Source organism: Poromitra crassiceps (genome assembly GCF_964638095.1).
Source record: "Poromitra crassiceps genome assembly, chromosome: 21".
NCBI classification, from domain to species: Eukaryota; Metazoa; Chordata; class Actinopteri; order Beryciformes; family Melamphaidae; genus Poromitra; species Poromitra crassiceps.
In genome coordinates, this window is record NC_139638.1 from 17,399,435 (window position 1) to 17,420,092 (window position 20,658).

The 20,658-nt window shown below is 44.7% G+C and overlaps 1 protein-coding gene across 1 annotated transcript in view; it reads left to right on the forward strand.

The window, feature by feature from the left end:
- The window catches only part of gnaz (guanine nucleotide binding protein (G protein), alpha z polypeptide), a gene marked incomplete at its 3' end in the record, with an annotated part of 58,675 nt that extends 50,398 nt beyond the window's left edge, over positions 1–8,277 (forward strand). Inside the window, exon 3 of the mRNA XM_083657850.1 lies at positions 7,933–8,277. Within this exon, the coding sequence (XP_083513976.1) occupies positions 7,933–8,277 (345 nt within the window). The remainder of the gene's footprint in view (positions 1–7,932) is intronic.
- Between the last annotated feature and the right edge of the window lie 12,381 nt (positions 8,278–20,658).

Genomic DNA, 20,658 nt, shown 5'->3' on the forward strand with positions numbered 1-20,658 from the left:
GCGCACGCACACGCGCACACAGACACACACCGACCTTTTCTCCTCTACCAAATATGGATGTTTTATTTTATTTTTACCATTTGGTAATTTTAGAAGCAAAACTCCGCACATCTCTTTTCTGGGACAGGTGCGTAGGACAAAGGACAAAGCCTTCATAAAATGTCAAAGGGAGTCCCGCACACTGTCCACACTGGCAATAAAATTGATTCTGTGATGGTTTCGGTCTCTGACCTTTATCAAACATCTGTTTGATGTATTGATCAAGTATAAATGTTATGATAAATGTTTGATAAAGGTCAGAGACCGAAACGCTATTGCGAGTTTGGACTCCCTTTAACACCATTATGGTAATTTAAAAGATACGTCTGTGTTGCCATCAAATACTATTTTGCAACTGGGATGAAGTAGCATTTAAAATGGTTCTTGTATGATCTGTAAGTCATGCACCTCTCACACTCTGCATTCTGTAGGTCATGCACCTCTCACACTCTGCATTCTGTAAGTCATGCACCTCTCACACTCTGCATTCTGTAAGTCATGCACCTCTCACACTCTGCATTCTGTAAGTCCTGCACCTCTCACACTCTGCATTCTGTAAGTCCTGCACCTCTCACACTCTGCATTCTGTAAGTCCTGCACCTCTCACACTCTGCATTCTGTAAGTCATGCACCTCTCACACTCTGCATTCTGTAAGTCATGCACCTCTCACACTCTGCATTCTGTAAGTCATGCACCTCTCACACTCTGCATTCTGTAAGTCCTGCACCTCTCACACTCTGCATTCTGTAAGTCATGCACCTCTCACACTCTGCATTCTGTAAGTCCTGCACCTCTCACACTGCATTCTGTAAGTCATGCACCTCTCACACTCTGCATTCTGTAAGTCCTGCACCTCTCACACTCTGCATTCTGTAAGTCATGCACCTCTCACACTCTGCATTCTGTAAGTCATGCACCTCTCACACTCTGCATTCTGTAAGTCCTGCACCTCTCAGACTCTGCATTCTGTAAGTCCTGTACCTCTCACACTCTGCATTCTGTAAGTCATGCACCTCTCACACTCTGCATTCTGTAAGTCCTGTACCTCTCACACTCTGCATTCTGTAAGTCATGCACCTCTCACACTCTACATTCTGTAAGTCATGCACCTCTCACACTCTGCATTCTGTAAGTTATGCACCTCTCACACTCTGCATTCTGTAAGTCATGCACCTCTCACACTCTGCATTCTGTAAGTTATGCACCTCTCACACTCTGCATTCTGTAAGTCATGCACCTCTCACACTCTGCATTCTGTAAGTCATGCACCTCTCACACTCTGCATTCTGTAAGTCCTGCACCTCTCACACTCTGCATTCTGTAAGTCCTGCACCTCTCACACTCTGCATTCTGTAAGTTATGTACCTCTCACACTCTGCATTCTGTAAGTCCTGCACCTCTCACACTCTGCATTCTGTAAGTCATGCACCTCTCACACTCTGCATTCTGTAAGTCATGCACCTCTCACACTCTGCATTCTGTAAGTCCTGCACCTCTCACACTCTGCATTCTGTAAGTCCTGCACCTCTCACACTCTGCATTCTGTAAGTCCTGCACCTCTCACACTCTGCATTCTGTAAGTCCTGCACCTCTCACACTGCATTCTGTAAGTCCTGCACCTCTCACACTCTGCATGTAAGTCCTGCACCTCTCACACTCTGCATTCTGTAAGTCCTGCACCTCTCACACTCTGCATTCTGTAAGTCATGCACCTCTCACACTCTGCATTCTGTAAGTCATGCACCTCTCACACTCTGCATTCTGTAAGTCATGCACATCTCACACTCTGCATTCTGTAAGTCATGCACCTCTCACACTCTGCATTCTGTAAGTCATGCACCTCTCACACTGCATTCTGTAAGTCATGCACCTCTCACACTCTGCATTCTGTAAGTCATGCACCTCTCACACTCTGCATGTAAGTCATGCACCTCTCACACTCTGCATTCTGTAAGTCATGCACCTCTCACACTCTGCATGTAAGTCATGCACCTCTCACACTCTGCATTCTGTAAGTCATGCACCTCTCACACTCTGCATGTAAGTCATGCACCTCTCACACTCTGCATTCTGTAAGTCCTGCACCTCTCACACTCTGCATGTAAGTCCTGCACCTCTCACACTCTGCATTCTGTAAGTCATGCACCTCTCACACTCTGCATTCTGTAAGTCATGCACCTCTCACACTCTGCATTCTGTAAGTCATGCACATCTCACACTCTGCATTCTGTAAGTCATGCACCTCTCACACTCTGCATTCTGTAAGTCATGCACCTCTCACACTGCATTCTGTAAGTCATGCACCTCTCACACTCTGCATTCTGTAAGTCATGCACCTCTCACACTCTGCATGTAAGTCATGCACCTCTCACACTCTGCATTCTGTAAGTCATGCACCTCTCACACTCTGCATGTAAGTCATGCACCTCTCACACTCTGCATTCTGTAAGTCATGCACCTCTCACACTCTGCATGTAAGTCATGCACCTCTCACACTCTGCATTCTGTAAGTCATGCACCTCTCACACTCTGCATGTAAGTTATGCACCTCTCACACTCTGCATGTAAGTCATGCACCTCTCACACTCTGCATGTAAGTCATGCACCTCTCACACTCTGCATTCTGTAAGTCATGCACCTCTCACACTCTGCATGTAAGTCATGCACCTCTCACACTCTGCATTCTGTAAGTCATGCACCTCTCACACTCTGCATGTAAGTCATGCACCTCTCACACTCTGCATTCTGTAAGTCATGCACCTCTCACACTCTGCATGTAAGTCATGCACCTCTCACACTCTGCATTCTGTAAGTCATGCACCTCTCACACTCTGCATGTAAGTCATGCACCTCTCACACTCTGCATGTAAGTCATGCACCTCTCACACTCTGCATTCTGTAAGTCATGCACCTCTCACACTCTGCATGTAAGTTATGCACCTCTCACACTCTGCATTCTGTAAGTCATGCACCTCTCACACTCTGCATGTAAGTCATGCACCTCTCACACTCTGCATTCTGTAAGTCATGCACCTCTCACACTCTGCATGTAAGTTATGCACCTCTCACACTCTGCATTCTGTAAGTCATGCACCTCTCACACTCTGCATTCTGTAAGTCATGCACCTCTCACACTCTGCATTCTGTAAGTCCTGCACCTCTCACACTCTGCATTCTGTAAGTCATGCACCTCTCACTCTCTGCATTCTGTAAGTCATGCACCTCTCACACTCTGCATTCTGTAAGTCATGCACCTCTCACACTCTGCATTCTGTAAGTCCTGCACCTCTCACACTCTGCATTCTGTAAGTCATGCACCTCTCACACTCTGCATTCTGTAAGTCATGCACCTCTCACTCTCTGCATTCTGTAAGTCATGCACCTCTCACACTCTGCATTCTGTAAGTCATGCACCTCTCACTCTCTGCATCCTGTAAGTCATGCACCTCTCACACTCTGCATTCTGTAAGTCATGCACCTCTCACTCTCTGCATTCTGTAAGTCATGCACCTCTCACACTCTGCATTCTGTAAGTCATGCACCTCTCACACTCTGCATTCTGTAAGTCCTGCACCTCTCACACTCTGCATTCTGTAAGTCATGCACCTCTCACACTCTGCATTCTGTAAGTCCTGCACCTCTCACTCTCTGCATTCTGTAAGTCCTGCACCTCTCACACTCTGCATTCTGTAAGTCATGCACCTCTTACACTCTGCATTCTGTAAGTCATGCACCTCTCACTCTCTGCATTCTGTAAGTCATGCACCTCTCACACTCTGCATTCTGTAAGTCATGCACCTCTCACTCTCTGCATCCTGTAAGTCATGCACCTCTCACACTCTGCATGTAAGTCATGCACCTCTCACACTCTGCATTCTGTAAGTCATGCACCTCTCACTCTCTGCATTCTGTAAGTCATGCACCTCTCACACTCTGCATTCTGTAAGTCCTGCACCTCTCACACTCTGCATGTAAGTCCTGCACCTCTCACACTCTGCATTCTGTAAGTCATGCACCTCTCACACTCTGCATGTAAGTCATGCACCTCTCACACTCTGCATTCTGTAAGTCATGCACCTCTCACACTCTGCATGTAAGTCACGCACCTCTCACACTCTGCATTCTGTAAGTCATGCACCTCTCACACTCTGCATGAAAGGCACAGCTAAATGATCAAAGTAATTTATGGAATAACTGTTCAACGTCTGGTTGGAAGCTAATATACCAGTCACATGTTTTTGCTTTATCTGCACAATGTGACTAGGAATCCTCTTTTGCTCGAGACAAGTATTTTTCTTCATCCTCTCCCCCGTATAGTATATTGTCTTGTCATGGCCTAATTTGAATGCAGGGTATGTAAGACATCAGGGATTTCCATAGGGGAGTTGTGAAAGTATTGTTTGATTTTGGCTTGTATGCGTAGTCACGTACACGTCTACAGGGAATTTTGGACAAACTGCATTGAAAAGAATGGGACACGGCACCATCAATTCATAAATGTGGTGCTGAGAAGAGCTCTAACATTTATTTATGAAGTTGAAAAACAATGTTAAAGCAGAAGATAAGATCTCTTTTTGGTTCCCCTGTATGTGGATATGTGTGTGTGTGTATGTGGTATGTGTGTATGTGTATGTGGTATGTGTGTATGTGTATGTGTATGTGTATGTGTATGTGTATGTGTATGTGTATGTGGTATGTGTGTATGTGTATGTGGTATGTGTGTATGTGTATGTGGTATGTGTGTATGTGTGTATGTGGTATGTGTGTATGTGTATGTGGTATGTGTGTATGTGTATGTGATATGTGTGTATGTATATGTTTTATGTGTGTATGTGTATGTAGTATGTGTGTATGTGTGTATGTGGTATGTGTGTATGTGTATGTGGTATGTGTGTATGTGTGTATGTGGTATGTGTGTATGTGTATGTGGTATGTGTATGTGATATGTGTGTATGTATATGTGGTATGTGTGTATGTGTATGTGATATGTGTGTATGTGGTTTGTGTGTATGTGGTATGTGTGTCTGTGTATGTGGTATGTGTGTATGTGGTATGTGGTATGTGTGTATGTGGTATGTGTGTATGTGTATGTGTATGTGTATGTGGTATGTGTGTATGTGGTATGTGGTATGTGTGTATGTGGTATGTGTGTGTGTGTATGTGTATGTGGTATGTGTGTATGTGGTATGTGTGTATGTGTGTATGTGTATGTGGTATGTGTGTATGTGGTATGTGGTATGTGTGTATGTGGTATGTGTGTATGTGTGTATGTGTATGTGGTATGTGTGTATGTGTGTATGGGTATGTGGTATGTGTGTCTGTGTATGTGGTATGTGTGTCTGTGTATGTGGTATGTGTGTATGTGTGTATGTGTATGTGTGTATGTGTGTATGTGTATGTGGTATGTGGTATGTGTGTCTGTGTATGTGGTATGTGTGTATGTGGTATGTGGTATGTGTGTATGTGGTATGTGTGTATGTGTATGTGTATGTGTATGTGTATGTGGTATGTGTGTATGTGGTATGTGGTATGTGTGTATGTGGTATGTGTGTATGTGTGTATGTGTATGTGGTATGTGTGTATGTGGTATGTGTGTATGTGTGTATGTGTATGTGGTATGTGTGTATGTGTATGTGGTATGTGTGTATGTGGGTCAATGCAGTCATGACGGTCTGCTGGGAAAAACATCAAGATCACATTAAATTGCAGATTTTAAGCGTTTAAATGAATCATCGTTGCAGCGAGACGTGAGCCAGATAGAAGTCAAAGTTGTCCGTGTTGTGCCTCTGCGAGCACTCAGCATGCCCCCAACCTCGCTGCTGAACAATGAAGCCAACGCAAAACTACCAACAAAAACAGCAGTTCCTTGAATGGCCACTTGAAGCTGGCTGCAAAAGCGAGTCATTCCCCCGTAGACCTCCAAACATGTGTACAGCATGGTTTTGGTCTCTATAGCTAATTTCACCTTTCCTAACAAATGTACAGGGGTGAATTTTGGATATAACTCATACATATAACGTTTATACAGTCTATGGTTGCAAAAATAAGTCAGGTTGTATAGAAGTCAATGGGAAAATGACCCTACTTCTCTCTTGATTTATTACCTCAGGAAACACTTTCCTAATGAGTTGAGGGTCTTGATGTTTATTTAGTAAATTATGCTCCCATTTAGAGTCAAATAGACGATAAAGAAGACTATGTTTTGGGTTGTGATTGACAGGTTTGCGCAGCTGATCACGGACCAAATGCAGGCCCCGGTGTGGCTCTGTCTGTTTATTTGTTTTTTTAAGATGGCGACGGTCACAATGTGAAACTTGAGGCTTCAAAACACGAGTCCAGAAACAAAATTGGGTGACGTCACAGTTGGTTACATCCATATTTTACATACACACACACACACCAGAGTCCTGCGCGGGTCTGATTTTCAAGACCCGGTTCCGCCCGGCCCCGCGACGTGCAGTACCGACCCCGCTCCGTGAACCCGCTCATATGATCAATCAGTACCGCAACCCACCCCGCCCCGCAGACATGAGACCCGCGCCCCGCTCCGCTTCCGCATAATATATATTTTTTTGAAGTGAACATAACCAAAGTAACTGCGATCGTTTCACAATTCACACAGGAAGCGAATAGCGGTCTTTTCTGGCCGAGTCACTGACGAGAGCCAACAACGGTGGTCGGTGCAGTCGGACTCGGCAGGCATTGCATAACGTTATTTACAATTAAGCACATTGACGGTGTTTTGTCACTGGTGCCAGTGCCCAGCAGGCCAGCCAGGGCCAGGCAGCAGCTAAAGGAAACATGCTAGCCTTGCTGGCGCTAGCTGTCATGCAATGCAACAAGCTAGCTAGCATAGGTCTAGGTCATTTCTGTTTATACCTGACCGGAGCGAGGGAGAGCTGACCCGGAAGGAAAGGACCAGCGGAAATGATTGAGGTCAAAGACATCAGGTCAGACTCATACAAAACATGAAGTTACACACTGACTGAATTATTATCGTTATATAAAAAGTAAATAAAAATACATATATTATACAACACCCGCGACCCGGGCCGCATGTTGTTTATTCTACCCAGATCCGAACCCGCAAATAAAATGAAGACAAAATAACACCCGCCCCCCGCATTTTTTTGCGGGTACCCGGCGGGGCCCCACGGAACCCCGACCCGGTGCAGGACTCACACACACACACACACACGGCGCACAATCCCTTCAAACACTCAGGTATAACAAATGGTAATAATTCCTCGATGCAATGATTCTTTGCTATATTGGGAGTATGATTATTCTTCACAACATAACAACACGCCGCTGTCTACGCGCAGTAATGACGAGTTATTCTTTGTTATTTGACGTTGAGAGTTCCCACAGTGTGGTGAGTGAATTTGCACTACTGGACTTGGAGAAAGTGAGGGATAGCGAGAGATGTTCATTTGTCTTCAGAGGGGAATGTGAGTTCAGCTGCGGGTCTGTGTCTCAAGCCCATGTTGACATAACAGAGAAACCCTACCTTTGGCTAGTCAAGTGGAGATCTGTGACGTGTGCTGTGTGACTATAGACCTCCTCTTATCTGTCTATCACATCTGGCTTTGACCCTACATGGCCTCATGTTGTGTCTTCAGTTCTTCCAAATCACATGATCCAGCATGTGAAAATTGGTATTTGAACTGGTTGTATTTGATAAATGGAGTTGTTAGCCGCTCAAAGTAAATATTAAATCTTTCATAGCTGTTAAAAAGCCAGCGGCGGCCTCTTTGAAGAAACCGCTTGCTCACGATTTGACCTTTTCTTTCTCTCTCCTTCCTCCCCTGTTCTCCCTCTCTCTCTCTCTCTCTCTCTGTCTCTCTCTCTCTCCCTCTCTCTCTCTCTCTCTCTCTCTGACATCTCCACAGAGCCGTATGGCGGAGAGCTTGCGCCTGTTCGACTCCATCTGCAACAACAACTGGTTCACCAACACCTCGCTCATCCTCTTCCTGAACAAGAAGGACCTGCTGGCGGAGAAGATCAAGCGCATCCCGCTGACGGTGTGCTTCGCCGACTACAAGGGCCAGAACACCTACGAGGAGGCGGCCGTGTACGTCCAGCGGCAGTTCGAGGACCTCAACCGCAACAAGGAGACCAAGGAGATCTACTCGCACTTCACCTGCGCCACCGACACCAGCAACATCCAGTTTGTGTTCGACGCCGTCACGGACGTGATCATCCAGAACAATCTGAAGTACATCGGGCTGTGCTAGGAGGACCTGACATCGGGCGGGGCGGGGCGGGGGTGGGGGTGGGCGTGGGGCGACGTGGCAGCGGTCGGCAGCACCCCGCTATCGGGCTGAGTAAACATCTCTTTGAAGAAGAGGTGAGGTGGTAAAGATGGTTGGATCCTACTGTAGATTCAACTGTTTCACTCCAAACACAAAGAGAACAGCTGATGACTAACAGTCAAAGACGGGATTTTTTTTTACCCAATGTGTTTGCACTGAATGAGTATGCAGAGACGCCCCAAACACATGCGCGCGTGCGCACGCACACACACACACGCACACACACACACACACACACGCACACACACACATCGTTATGTTTGCTCACACACAAGAACTTTGGAACAACAGTCAAGCACTTGTTTGACGTGGCAACACTGGAAATGTTAGACGGCTACCCCTACCTGCCTGCCTGCCTGACACACCTGAGACTGAGTAGTAGGTCTCTACCGGTGGCTTTTGGTTACGTCTGTCTTCTTCTTTGGTTGTGTTTATTTGCCTGAGTCAATTAATGCTGCTTTACAAGAAGAAGAAGTTTTGACAAAATCGATGTTCTCTTTTGGATTTTCACCCTAACGACGGTAAACGAGCAAATCCACCCCCGATGAGAAAATAGGGAGAGACCACAGTTCTGGGGGAAATTGTCAATTATAGACGTGATGATGTCACAGTGATGATGTCACAGTGATGATGTCACAGTGTTTCTGCCTAAAATTGAAAACTGCCACAGTCTAAAACCGAAGTGAGAGGCTTTTTCTACACACTATGCTGTTATATCCCCCCCCCCCCCGGATTGACTCTCTTAATGTTGTTCTGTTCGCCCCCATCTTTAGTTTGTCTTTTTGGTTTTCTTTTTGTGGTTTTTGAAAACGATTACGTCTCTCAAACCTGCCGTTTACAGCAGGTCTCTGGAGTGTCACAGCCCCAGAGTCTAAAGTATTCTTTACGAGCATTCCAGTTTCCAGCAAAAGAGACGAAACGAAAAACAGTGCCAAGATCAGTGTAAATAAAAAACAGATCCCGTCCCTTCTCTTATTTTTGGGTTTGTTTTTATTGACAAAATACATTAAAAACGTGCATGATTTTGTTACTTTGGGATATTAATATTTTCTTTGGGATTATGTTTCTCTTTTCTTAGGTTTAAGTAATATATTCCCAAAAATATATATAAAAGTCAAACACTGTGTACGATTGTACAGTTGTTGTCAAGAGAGGAATTTATTGAAAAGAGTTATATCGATATATAATAACGGTGACCATGATATTATAATGATGACGATGATGATGATGATGATGATGATGACAATGACAATGATGATGATGATGATGATAATTACAATGATGACAATGACACGCTCATTACAAACCCAGCATGAGAAGATAAAGTGGGACACGGGAGAACTGAAAAAAAAAAAGATGAATGAGAAGCAGCAAAACTTTCATTTCAATCTTCCTTGCGTTAACTAAGTGGAACTTGTTATTACAGTCAGTCGGTATCATGTGTAAATATACTGTAAGGTACAACTCTTTGTTCAAAACAAATGAAAAATAAAGCTGGAGTTGGGATACTGTTAGTGAGAGAGAGAGAGAGAGAGAGAGAGAGAGAGAGAGAGAGAGAGAGAGAGAGAGAGAGAGAGAGAGAGAGAGAGAGAGAGAGAGAGAGAGAGAGAGAGAGAGACCCTTACTTTTCAGTTAAGAGGGCGGTGTGCAAACAACTCAGCTAAGGGCTTCGGGCTTGACTTTACGGGATGTCCACTTCAACAAGAAACAAAACAATTTAGAAAAAAATATATAAAAAAGGACAATAACCATGAATAAAACAACTTATGCAAATTGTTATCGTGTAGTAAATGTGTTTTTGGGTGGCGGGTTGGATAGCTGAGTCAACAGTGGTTTAAATGCCTGTTTGTTTCTGTGTTTGGCATGGGGGGGAATGTTCATAGATGATGCTGCATCCATCTGTACCCTGGTTTGGGACGTCCTGTTCTGAAAGCATTGCTCCTCCTGTGTAGCATGTCCAACATCATATCAAAAGAGTTTGTTCTTGGCCGTACAATGTAGCCACTGGGGCAAAAGCAATTAGCACATAAACGTATGCAATTAACTGACTCCTTAATGAACTTGGCCGACGTGCGACGATGATGACGTGAGAGTTTAGAGTGTGGCATATAGATTCCATGGTAATTAATTCGTGTATAAACCCCCAGTTGAACCCAGCATGTGTGCCAAGGTCAATGTTTCATCACTCAGTGTCGCATTTACCCTTTACCCCCGCTAGCCGGGCGCTTCTCGCTCATACTGAGCATTAGCGCCCGGCGAACGTCAACACATTTCCCATCAAACAATGTCAAACAATCGTGCCGCTCTCACCTCTAGGTATAAAAACCAACCCTTACCTGAGCCAAACACGTGAAGTGAAGACGCTATCCGATGCCCAACATGCTCTTCTTTAATTGTTGCATAAAATCCACTTTTCTGTCTTTGAAAAACCGAAAATGTAGGTGCAATACCATTCAGGAAGTGTGGGGGGCATTAGTGAGTATACAGCGAGTAAACAGTGAGTCGTTGTTCCCGGGTTGCTAAAGATGAATGATTTTCGGTTTTTCAAAGACAGAAAAGTGGATTTTCAACAATCGGAAGAGGCCAGGAAATTTCATTAAAAGAAGAGGACAGGCGCGGACTGCATAATCGGGCACGTCGGGCAAATGCCCGGTGGCCTGGCCTGGCCTGGCCTGTAAAAAAAAAAGTCAGGCCACTCACTGAACAGCAGGCCAGGCGCCGCCTACTGGTTTACTAGTGGTTTTATTACTTTATTCAGGGTTAAAGTGGGTGCATCTCATTGTAAAATTGGACTCGGCCCAAATTGGGCTTCAAACGGCCCAAATTTTTCGCATGCGCGACGGCCCATATCGGCCTGGCCTGCTTGGTATCTAATGCCCGGCCTGAATTATTTTCCCAGTCCGCCCCTGGAAGAGGATGTTGGGCATCGGATAGCGTCTTCACTTCACGTGTTTGGCTCAGGTAAGGGTTGCTTTTTATACCTAGACGTGAGAGCGGCACGATTGTTTGATGGGAAATGTGACGACGTTCGCCAGGCGCTAATGGTCAGTATGAGCGAGAAGCGCCCGGCTAGCGAGGTAACATTTACCCCAAATATGAGGTTTATCTGCTCGTCTTGCTATTTTGCAGTGTTGGAAAAAAAAATTGAATCTCAAACTTAACGTACAAATTAAATTTGATTTGATGCCATGTTTTTGGCTAACCCCAAAACCACTGCATAAAATGTTGCACAAGCATTCTGTAGAGAGCCCATATTGTGCAGGAGCAGCCATCAGGCCAGCCTGCTGCTCACATGTGTGGTTAATGTGGTCGCCATGACTGTCAGATGAGTGAAGATGACTGTGAAGTGGAAGCACACGTGGCCTGGTGGACGTCTGTGAAGCTCCCGGGGCAACAGAGGATCTCCACACGGGGACCTTCAATAGTAGCGTACTGTGTAGCTGATGAAGATCCTCCTTTATGCGTTGCCCCTGGAACTTCACAGTCGGGCTTATGTCATTATGTGAAAAGATGTGGGTAGGTCATGGGAGTCTTCTGCTGTCGGATCAGTGGGAATTTGTCTGAGATGAACATAAATAAAATCCACTGTCGAGAAGGGAGAGCTCTGCTGAAACCATGCCTTGTGGTTGACTGTCATGTGGTAGGAGTTGCTACACAATACAAATTAAATGACCTAAGTTACCGAGTGGGAGCGGAGGATACTGTAGCGGTTACAGCAGCGGTTCCCAACCCCTGGGGTCGAGTGGGATCGCCATGAATTCTAACGGGGTCGCCTGATATTTCTTTAAGAAGGTCTGAGCTGAAATGTCAGAATTCTGGGAGGGGGGGGGGGGGGGGGGGTGGGGGGGGGAGTCATAATTCAGACTTTACTGTCAGAATTATGAGGGGAAAAGTCAGAATTCTGAGATTAAAATAAAAATTCCCAGATTAAAGTCTGAAGAAATCTGAGAAAAAGAGTCAGCATTCAGATTTTAATGACAAACAGAACCTAGCTATCATGTGGAGACATGGCCGCCACGCACGGCTTCAAGAAATCAATTCCAGGACGTAATATTTTGTAGTTTAGCGCCATGCATACGGGCCACTGACATCGCCATGACAACCAACCAATGTCAGAATTCTGAGGGGGGGGGGGGGGGGAGTCAGCATTCATATTTTAATGTCAGGACACTGTTCGATGTGACATCACTGATGATGTCACTGATGTCCCGAAATTTGAATGACTGGGGTCCCTAGATTTATTTGAATGTCAAAGTGGGGTCACAAGCCAAAAAAGGTTGGGGACCCCTGGGTTACAGTCATCAATGGAGCTTCATTCGCATCCATTCATACAAATCAGACAATAACTACAAGAGAATGTTTCATGTGCTGATGTTGAAATGGTCAGCAGTGGGTACAGGAGTTTTCTCAACGCTATTTTGTCACAAGGGGGTGCTCAGGTGCTGACTTTGAACTGATCTATATGGACAGGGAGACTGGAAATTCATTATGATGAGAAGTTTAAATTTGTTAATCTATTCATTCAAGTGAAGTCACTGGGAATGAACACAAATAGTGATATTAGAGAGGGGAAGATTACATGGTTTATCCTCTGAATTATAGCACAGATTAGTCACTACAACCACAAGAAGAGGGAATCAAAATAAAACGACCTCTGTCACACCTTAAAGGGATGACATAAAATGTTATCATTTAACTCAAACGTTTGAGCTAGGATGAGTGAAAATCAATTAATTCAAGAAAAGTCTTCGTCCAGACGGCTCAACATTGCTCAACAATTTCCAGTGTGAATAATGTGTTTTTTAAATAGCAGGAAAATACTGTGCCAGACTTTAGACCAGGTTTAAAATACTGTGCCAGACTTTAGACCAGGTTTAAAATACTGTGCCAGACTTTAGACCAGGTTTAAAATACTGTGCCAGACTTTAGACCAGGTTTAAAATACTGTGCCAGACTTTAAATTAGACCAGGTTTAAAATACTGTGCCAGACTTTAGACCAGGTTTAAAATACTGTGCCAGACTTTAGACCAGGTTTAAAATACTGTGCCAGACTTTAGACCAGGTTTAAAATACTGTGCCAGACTTTAAATTAGACCAGGTTTAAAACACTGTGCCAGACTTTAGACCAGGTTTCTGTTGCTCAATGGTGCAAACGCTTTCCGCTCGCTCAAGATAGCAGTGTGCCAACCGTGCTCCTGACCACACCTCCTGACACCGCCTCCTGACCAGTGGCCACGCCTCTTTTGAGACCGACACACCCACAGATGAGCGCACGTACATTGCTATTCGAACAACGTAGACGCTGGGCGTGAAAATGACAACTGCATCGGTTGGAAACTAACAATGACACTTGTGCTGTGCCTTGCGCCCTTAGAGTTTCATGATATATACGGTAATACTATAGCATGGTATGTGGTTAGCATGATATATAACGCTATATAAGAAACTTAATAGCTAGGAAAATAAATCAGTCATAATAGATATACACACACACAACCAATCAGTGGACCTGGCAATACAATTTGAAAATGAAAGGAATCAGGAGAAAGGTAGATATGAGATAAAGACATCATTCATATTTTTTCTACCTCATGATGCAATATTTCCATGTGTAAAACTTAAGCCCTCGAGAGTGCCGACATTCGTTGTCAGTAAATCAGAAGCAGATTTGGATATCTACTGGAGCTGTGTGTGTGCGGCTCTTTTGGCACAGTAGCAAAGGTTTACCTACAATAGTAGTCTCCGAGTTTGCTATTGGCATTTCCTTTTGCCTTTAGTCTTAGCCTTGTCAAAACAGATGTGTCTGCAAACCTAAGACTAAGCTGTAAATAGAGTTAAAATCTCAGTAATATAAGCTGGAGCCAGTACAATCTCAGAGTTGTCAGTTGGATAGTCAAATATAGAATAAAGCTTTTTTTTAAACCTATTTTGGATGTCTTGGATCTCTTTTCCCTCATGACTACAGGGCCCATTGACATCAGAAGCTAAGAGGCTTTGGAGACAATCTGTTCTTCAATATCTGTCTGCTAGACAGTCTTTCAGACGGCCAAGGACACTTGTATGAGTGGACTCTACCTGCACAAAGATCTCCAGATGCATCATCAAGTGGATGAAGGACAAGCAGACCTTGAGCTACTGAACTGTGCTGAGAAGCAGCAGAACATTTCCTCTCAAGTAAGATCAGCATCTGCAGGCTAATTCCCATAAACCCTGTCAAGATGGCTAATTAAGATGCTATAATAAACGCTATCAAAGGCAACGGGTCAAGTAGAACGAAAAGAGAAACGTCCCCAGCAACCATTCTACTGCATAGAGTGGACATTCTCTAACAAATCATTTCTAAACATGTAAGCAGTGATTGTTGATAAGCAGTAATGACATACTGTTATATGGGGGAGTGTGTGCGTTACCACTGGCCTCTCTGTTACCTCTCATGTTACAGACGAGACCACTGTTCATCTCCTTCTCATTACCTCGCTACCATTACGTCCTCGTCTCACAGTATCAGCACTGGGTGTAACCTGCCATCTCTCTCTGCGCCCTTCCTCCTCGTCTTCCTCTGTCCTCTCTTCACTCCCTCCAGCTGACTACTTCCTGTTCTTCTTCTTCTTCACTGACTCCACCTGCGTTTTGCTACATTTATACATCCTCTTATCCCCCTATTTGACATTCTCCGTGGCCCCAGCAGAGCCGTCACCACCTGCGCCTGGACTTTGAGCAGCCGGGAGAAAATTCCACCAGTCTGGCTTCTTGGATGACTTTCAACATATCCTCGTCCTCATCCTCCTAAGCTACTCTCTGCCCCCCCCCCTGCTGGTATCCACTGCCTCCTCTGCTGACCTCTCTGACACTGGCTTCACAGCCCACTCATGGCCCCAGGAGTCCTAAAACGATCCCCCGCGAGCAGACTTAGCTTCTGCCCTCTTGACACCTCTTCTTCTTCTCACTCCTCTGGACCATCGCTGTTGATCTGCTCCCCTTCCTGGCTGCCATCATCAAGTCCTCCCTCCTGACGTCTGGCTGTGGACCATCTGCCATCAAGTCAGCAGGCGTCACTCGTCTCCTGGAGAAAGCTCCCCTCGACCTATCCGATGTCTCAAATGACAGACTGACGGCCCCTCCTTTCTTTTGCACTCCTTACTATCGGTTGCTTAATTACGGTAATCTAAGAATTGAACCATATTCTGCTGTTGCACTCATTGTAAATCCCTCTGGGTAAGAGTGTCAGCCCATTAATCTAATTAAATTCATATTCAATCTCTCAATACGAGAGGGGCCACATTAGGCTATTAAAGAAGAGGCTGTACAAGTTCACATTGTAAATGTGCTGGAGCAGAGAGAGTGGCCAATGAGCTTTCTATAATACAAGCAATATTAGGGCCATTAGTTATCATGAAATCTTTGAGAAGTGTAATATTATTGAAGCAATTAACATCCAATTTAGAAGCACTCTCAAAAAGTGTTTCTATGCAGCAGTAGATTCCCTGCTTACCAACACGAGGGTTGCAGGTTCGAGCCCCCGTGTTACCCTTTTCACGGGGGCCATTTTGTGTCGAAGAACACTAATGAGGGTTTTTCCAAATTCCAATCATGGAAGTTTGAAACCCTCATTAGTGTGTTGCTTGCACCTGTGTTTACCCTGCCTTTTCGACACAAAATGGCCCCCGTGAGAAGGGTCTATTGTCCACGTCTGCGGATGGGAAGCCGGATTACGGGTATGTGTCCTGGTCGCTGCACTAGTGCCTCCTCTGGTTGGTCGGGGCGCCTGTTCAGGGGGAGGGGAACAGGGGGGAATACCGTAATCCTCCCACGTACTACGTCCTGCCGGTGAAAGGAAGCGGCTGGCAACTGACTGCACATTATGTGTCACATAGTCTACAACTATCTTCGCAGATCGGCAGAGGGGGTGGAGCAACAACCGGCACAGGGGATTGGCCAAGTACAATTGTGGAGAAAAACGGGGGGAAATCCGAAAAACACTTCATCAAAAAATAATAATAGAAGAAAAGAAAAGAAAAAGAATATCAGTTGGGGTCCAAAGAATCAAATGATATCCCTTGACTAATAAGAGTTACTGTACATATCATATGGTCACATAGCTAGCATCAGACATGCGTATGCAGAGGTGGATAGTCATACACTGTTCATAGCTCTTCATACAATTGTGTTACATAATTAGGGGTATTTGCTGATACAAATGTCTGTTTCTCTTCCAGGTGTCTGAGCTGCTGAGCCAGCTGCTTCAAGTCAGCAGGGTCAGCCATCCCTTTAGCATGATTGTGGGTCAAATTCAGTTCCTGCTGAATGGGCCGTTTCAATGTCCCTCTGTCGTTCCCAAAACACAGGAGATATATGGGCAAAATAATTAGCTAACACCTTTAACACACGTATGGTTGACCCGCATACATTAGAACAACTGAATTATCACAGGAATTCTATCCCAAATCCCGGCTGATGTTCTGTGCACCCTGGAAGTGTTTTGAGTTCATCCCGCCTGGATAGATGTTTTACGCAATTACCGAATAGTTCAAAAATGACTAACATCGGCCGATACCGATATGATTGCTGATATATCGTGCATCCCTAGCTGTCTGTATTTTGGTAGTTCACGTTTGAGGTTAGCACTGTTAAAATAAAGAGCAGAGTTTCCGGTTGTTTTCTCTCCATATCATGTATCTGAGCGGTGTGCGAGATATGCAAAGAGATTCCTGGAATTCATAGAGACAGATCATATATAAACAGTATAAGGATCATACAAGAATTCATAAAGATATGGAACCACTTTTGTCTGTTTGCAGGTGACATTGTGTGACACATTCAGGGCCCCATGGTGTCCCTGAAATGTGTCTATGTTCCCTCAGTAAATTATTTTGATGACTGACTAAAATGAGCAAGGTGCACAGGCCAAATCAAATGACTAGCCTAACTGCTAACTAGCCTACCTGCTAACTAGCCTACCTGCTAACTAGCCTACCTGCTAACTAGCCTACCTGCTAACTAGCCTACCTGCTAATGCAGTGTGGACAGGATTTAACACTGTAATGACAAAGCTGCTGGGCACCACTCATCCCAAGTTACCAGTCAAAATGAATACACCATTCTCCCCCGTGTTCAGACCCAGCTGCTGCCCTGGAAGAACTCTGGAGCGAGACCTGACCTGACCTGACCTGACCTGACCCGGTTGAGGCACATCTGACCCGCACTAAACTCTCCTCCTCCTTCCTACTTCTGCTTCAGTACCTATTGTTTTATGCAGTTAGGAAACAACTTGAAAGATTTATCACCGCCACCCACTGATCTGAAATGTGGGCTGGGGATTTACAACATCTCTAATAATAAATTATAAGGGTAAAAAAATCTGTCTAGGCTAGATCCTTTGCACATAAATATGCTACTCTAACAGAAATGTAATGCATTTAGCTCCTTTTCAGAATTCTGTTAACATAAAGCTCCTCGTCTACCTCTTGCAGACGAGATTACTATTTCTCCTCAACAATATAGAGGCAAAGTGGAACGTCACTTCCTGCTTCAGCACTGTACCACAGATTTTCTTCTGCCATTTATTTTCCCATAGACATTTCGTAAAATGCTTATAAAAACATCATCATTAAAATAGTTTTCTTTAAACCCGCATTTTTTTTTAACGTCTTGGTCCGAGTGAAATGTTACGCGATCTCTCATGTTTCTAAATATATCTGAACGGTTTGGTTTGAACAAGTAAAACTATTTTTATAAGCATTTTACGAAATGTCTATGGGAAAATAAATGGCGGATGAAAATCTCTGGTACAGTGCTGAAGCAGGAAGTGACGTTCCACTTTGGCTCTCTATCTATAGTATGGCGAGTGTGCCTCCCACCCATTAGGGCATACGGATGACTACCATAACAACTACAGCTCCTTGTAGATGTCCTTGTTTGCACATTAGCTTGGTCGTAGCTAGAGACTGCACACACTCTCTGCGTGATGCTGTGACTTAGATAGATAAACAATGAGGCTGGCTGGACAGCTGAGCAGATGAAGCTGCCAAGCCTGCAGAGCCAGGCACAATTAGCTTAGCCTAAGCAGATCCAATGTGGTGATGGGACTGCCGAGTTAGCCCGGTATCTGTTCTCCACTGAGGGTAGGGTGCAAGATGTGCTGTATAACCTTTCAAATGTGTCACTTTGTAGGGCCCACATGTAATAATAATAATAATAATGAATTGTATTTGTATAGCACACTTTCAAATCAAAACTGACACCTCAAGGTGCTTCACAAGAGAAAGTACAAGCACACAGAATAAAAAATTAAAATTAAAATAAAAACACTTCAATAGAGGATTAAAAACAGGCCCTAGTGGAACGCAGCGTGAAAAAGGTGGGTCTTTAGGCTGCTTTTGAAGGCAGCGAGGGAGTCTGAGGCCCGGATGGATCCTGGGAGCAGATTCCACAGGCGTGGCCCCAGTGCACAAAAGGCATGGTTGAGAGCCTTGTGCGTGTAGTGGGATTGCAAGCAGGTTTTGGCTGCCAGATCTGAGAGTCCGGGATGAGGTTTGGGGGGGAGAGGAGGTCCAGGAGGTAGGTCGGCCCGAGGTGGTTGGTGGCCTTGTAGACGAGCAGGAGGGTTTTGTAGATGATGCGCTGGTTTACTGGCAACCAATAGAGGGAGTGGAGGACTGGGGTGATGTGGAGGCTTTTCCGGGTTTGTGTGAGGACACTGTTTTGCACATATGGTTTTGCACATATTGTAATCTCTGGATGTTTTTGGCGGGGAGGCCACATGTAGTCACATGTAGTGTGACTTTTCAATGTGGAACTACTGCATGTTCTGGAATCAAAGGAATCTTGTTGGCAGACAGTGTATGTAGGATATATTGTGTTGCTGGGGACAGACAGTGTATGTAGGATATATTGTGTTGCTGGGGACAGACAGTGTATGTAGGATATATTGTGTTGCTGGGGACAGACAGTGTATGTAGGATATATTGTGTTGCTGGGGACAGACAGTGTATGTAGGATATATTGTGTTGCTGGGGACAGACAGTGTATGTAGGATATATTGTGTTGCTGGGGACAGACAGTGTATGTAGGATATATTGTGTTGCTGGGGACAGACAGTGTATGTAGGATATATTGTGTTGCTGGGGACAGACAGTGTATGTAGGATATATTGTGTTGCTGGGGACAGACAGTGTATGTAGGATATATTGTGTTGCTGGGGACAGACAGTGTATGTAGGATATATTGTGTTGCTGGGGACAGACAGTGTATGTAGGATATATTGTGTTGCTGGGGACAGACAGTGTATGTAGGATATATTGTGTTGCTGGGGACAGTGTATGTAGGATATATTGTGTTGCTGGGGACAGACAGTGTATGTAGGATATATTGTGTTGCTGGGGACAGACAGTGTATGTAGGATATATTGTGTTGCTGGGGGCAGACAGTGTATGTAGGATATATTGTGTTGCTGGGGGCAGACAGTGTATGTAGGATATATTGTGTTGCTGGGGACAGACAGTGTATGTAGAATATATTGTGTTGCTGGGGGCAGACAGTGTATGTAGGATATATTGTGTTGCTGGGGACAGACAGTGTATGTAGGATATATTGTGTTGCTGGGGACAGACAGTGTATGTAGGATATATTGTGTTGCTGGGGGCAGACAGTGTATGTAGGATATATTGTGTTGCTGGGGACAGACAGTGTATGTAGGATATATTGTGTTGCTGGGGACAGACAGTGTATGTAGGATATATTGTGTTGCTGGGGACAGACAGTGTATGTAGGATATATTGTGTTGCTGGGGGCAGACAGTGTATGTAGGATATATTGTGTTGCTGGGGGCAGACAGTGTATGTAGGATATATTGTGTTGCTGGGGACAGACAGTGTATGTAGAATATATTGTGTTGCTGGGGGCAGACAGTGTATGTAGGATATATTGTGTTGCTGGGGACAGACAGTGTATGTAGGATATATTGTGTTGCTGGGGACAGACAGTGTATGTAGGATATATTGTGTTGCTGGGGACAGACAGTGTATGTAGGATATATTGTGTTGCTGGGGGCAGACAGTGTATGTAGGATATATTGTGTTGCTGGGGACAGACAGTGTATGTAGGATATATTGTGTTGCTGGGGACAGACAGTGTATGTAGGATATATTGTGTTGCTGGGGACAGACAGTGTATGTAGGATATATTGTGTTGCTGGGGGCAGACAGTGTATGTAGGATATATTGTGTTGCTGGGGACAGACAGTGTATGTAGGATATATTGTGTTGCTGGGGACAGACAGTGTATGTAGGATATATTGTGTTGCT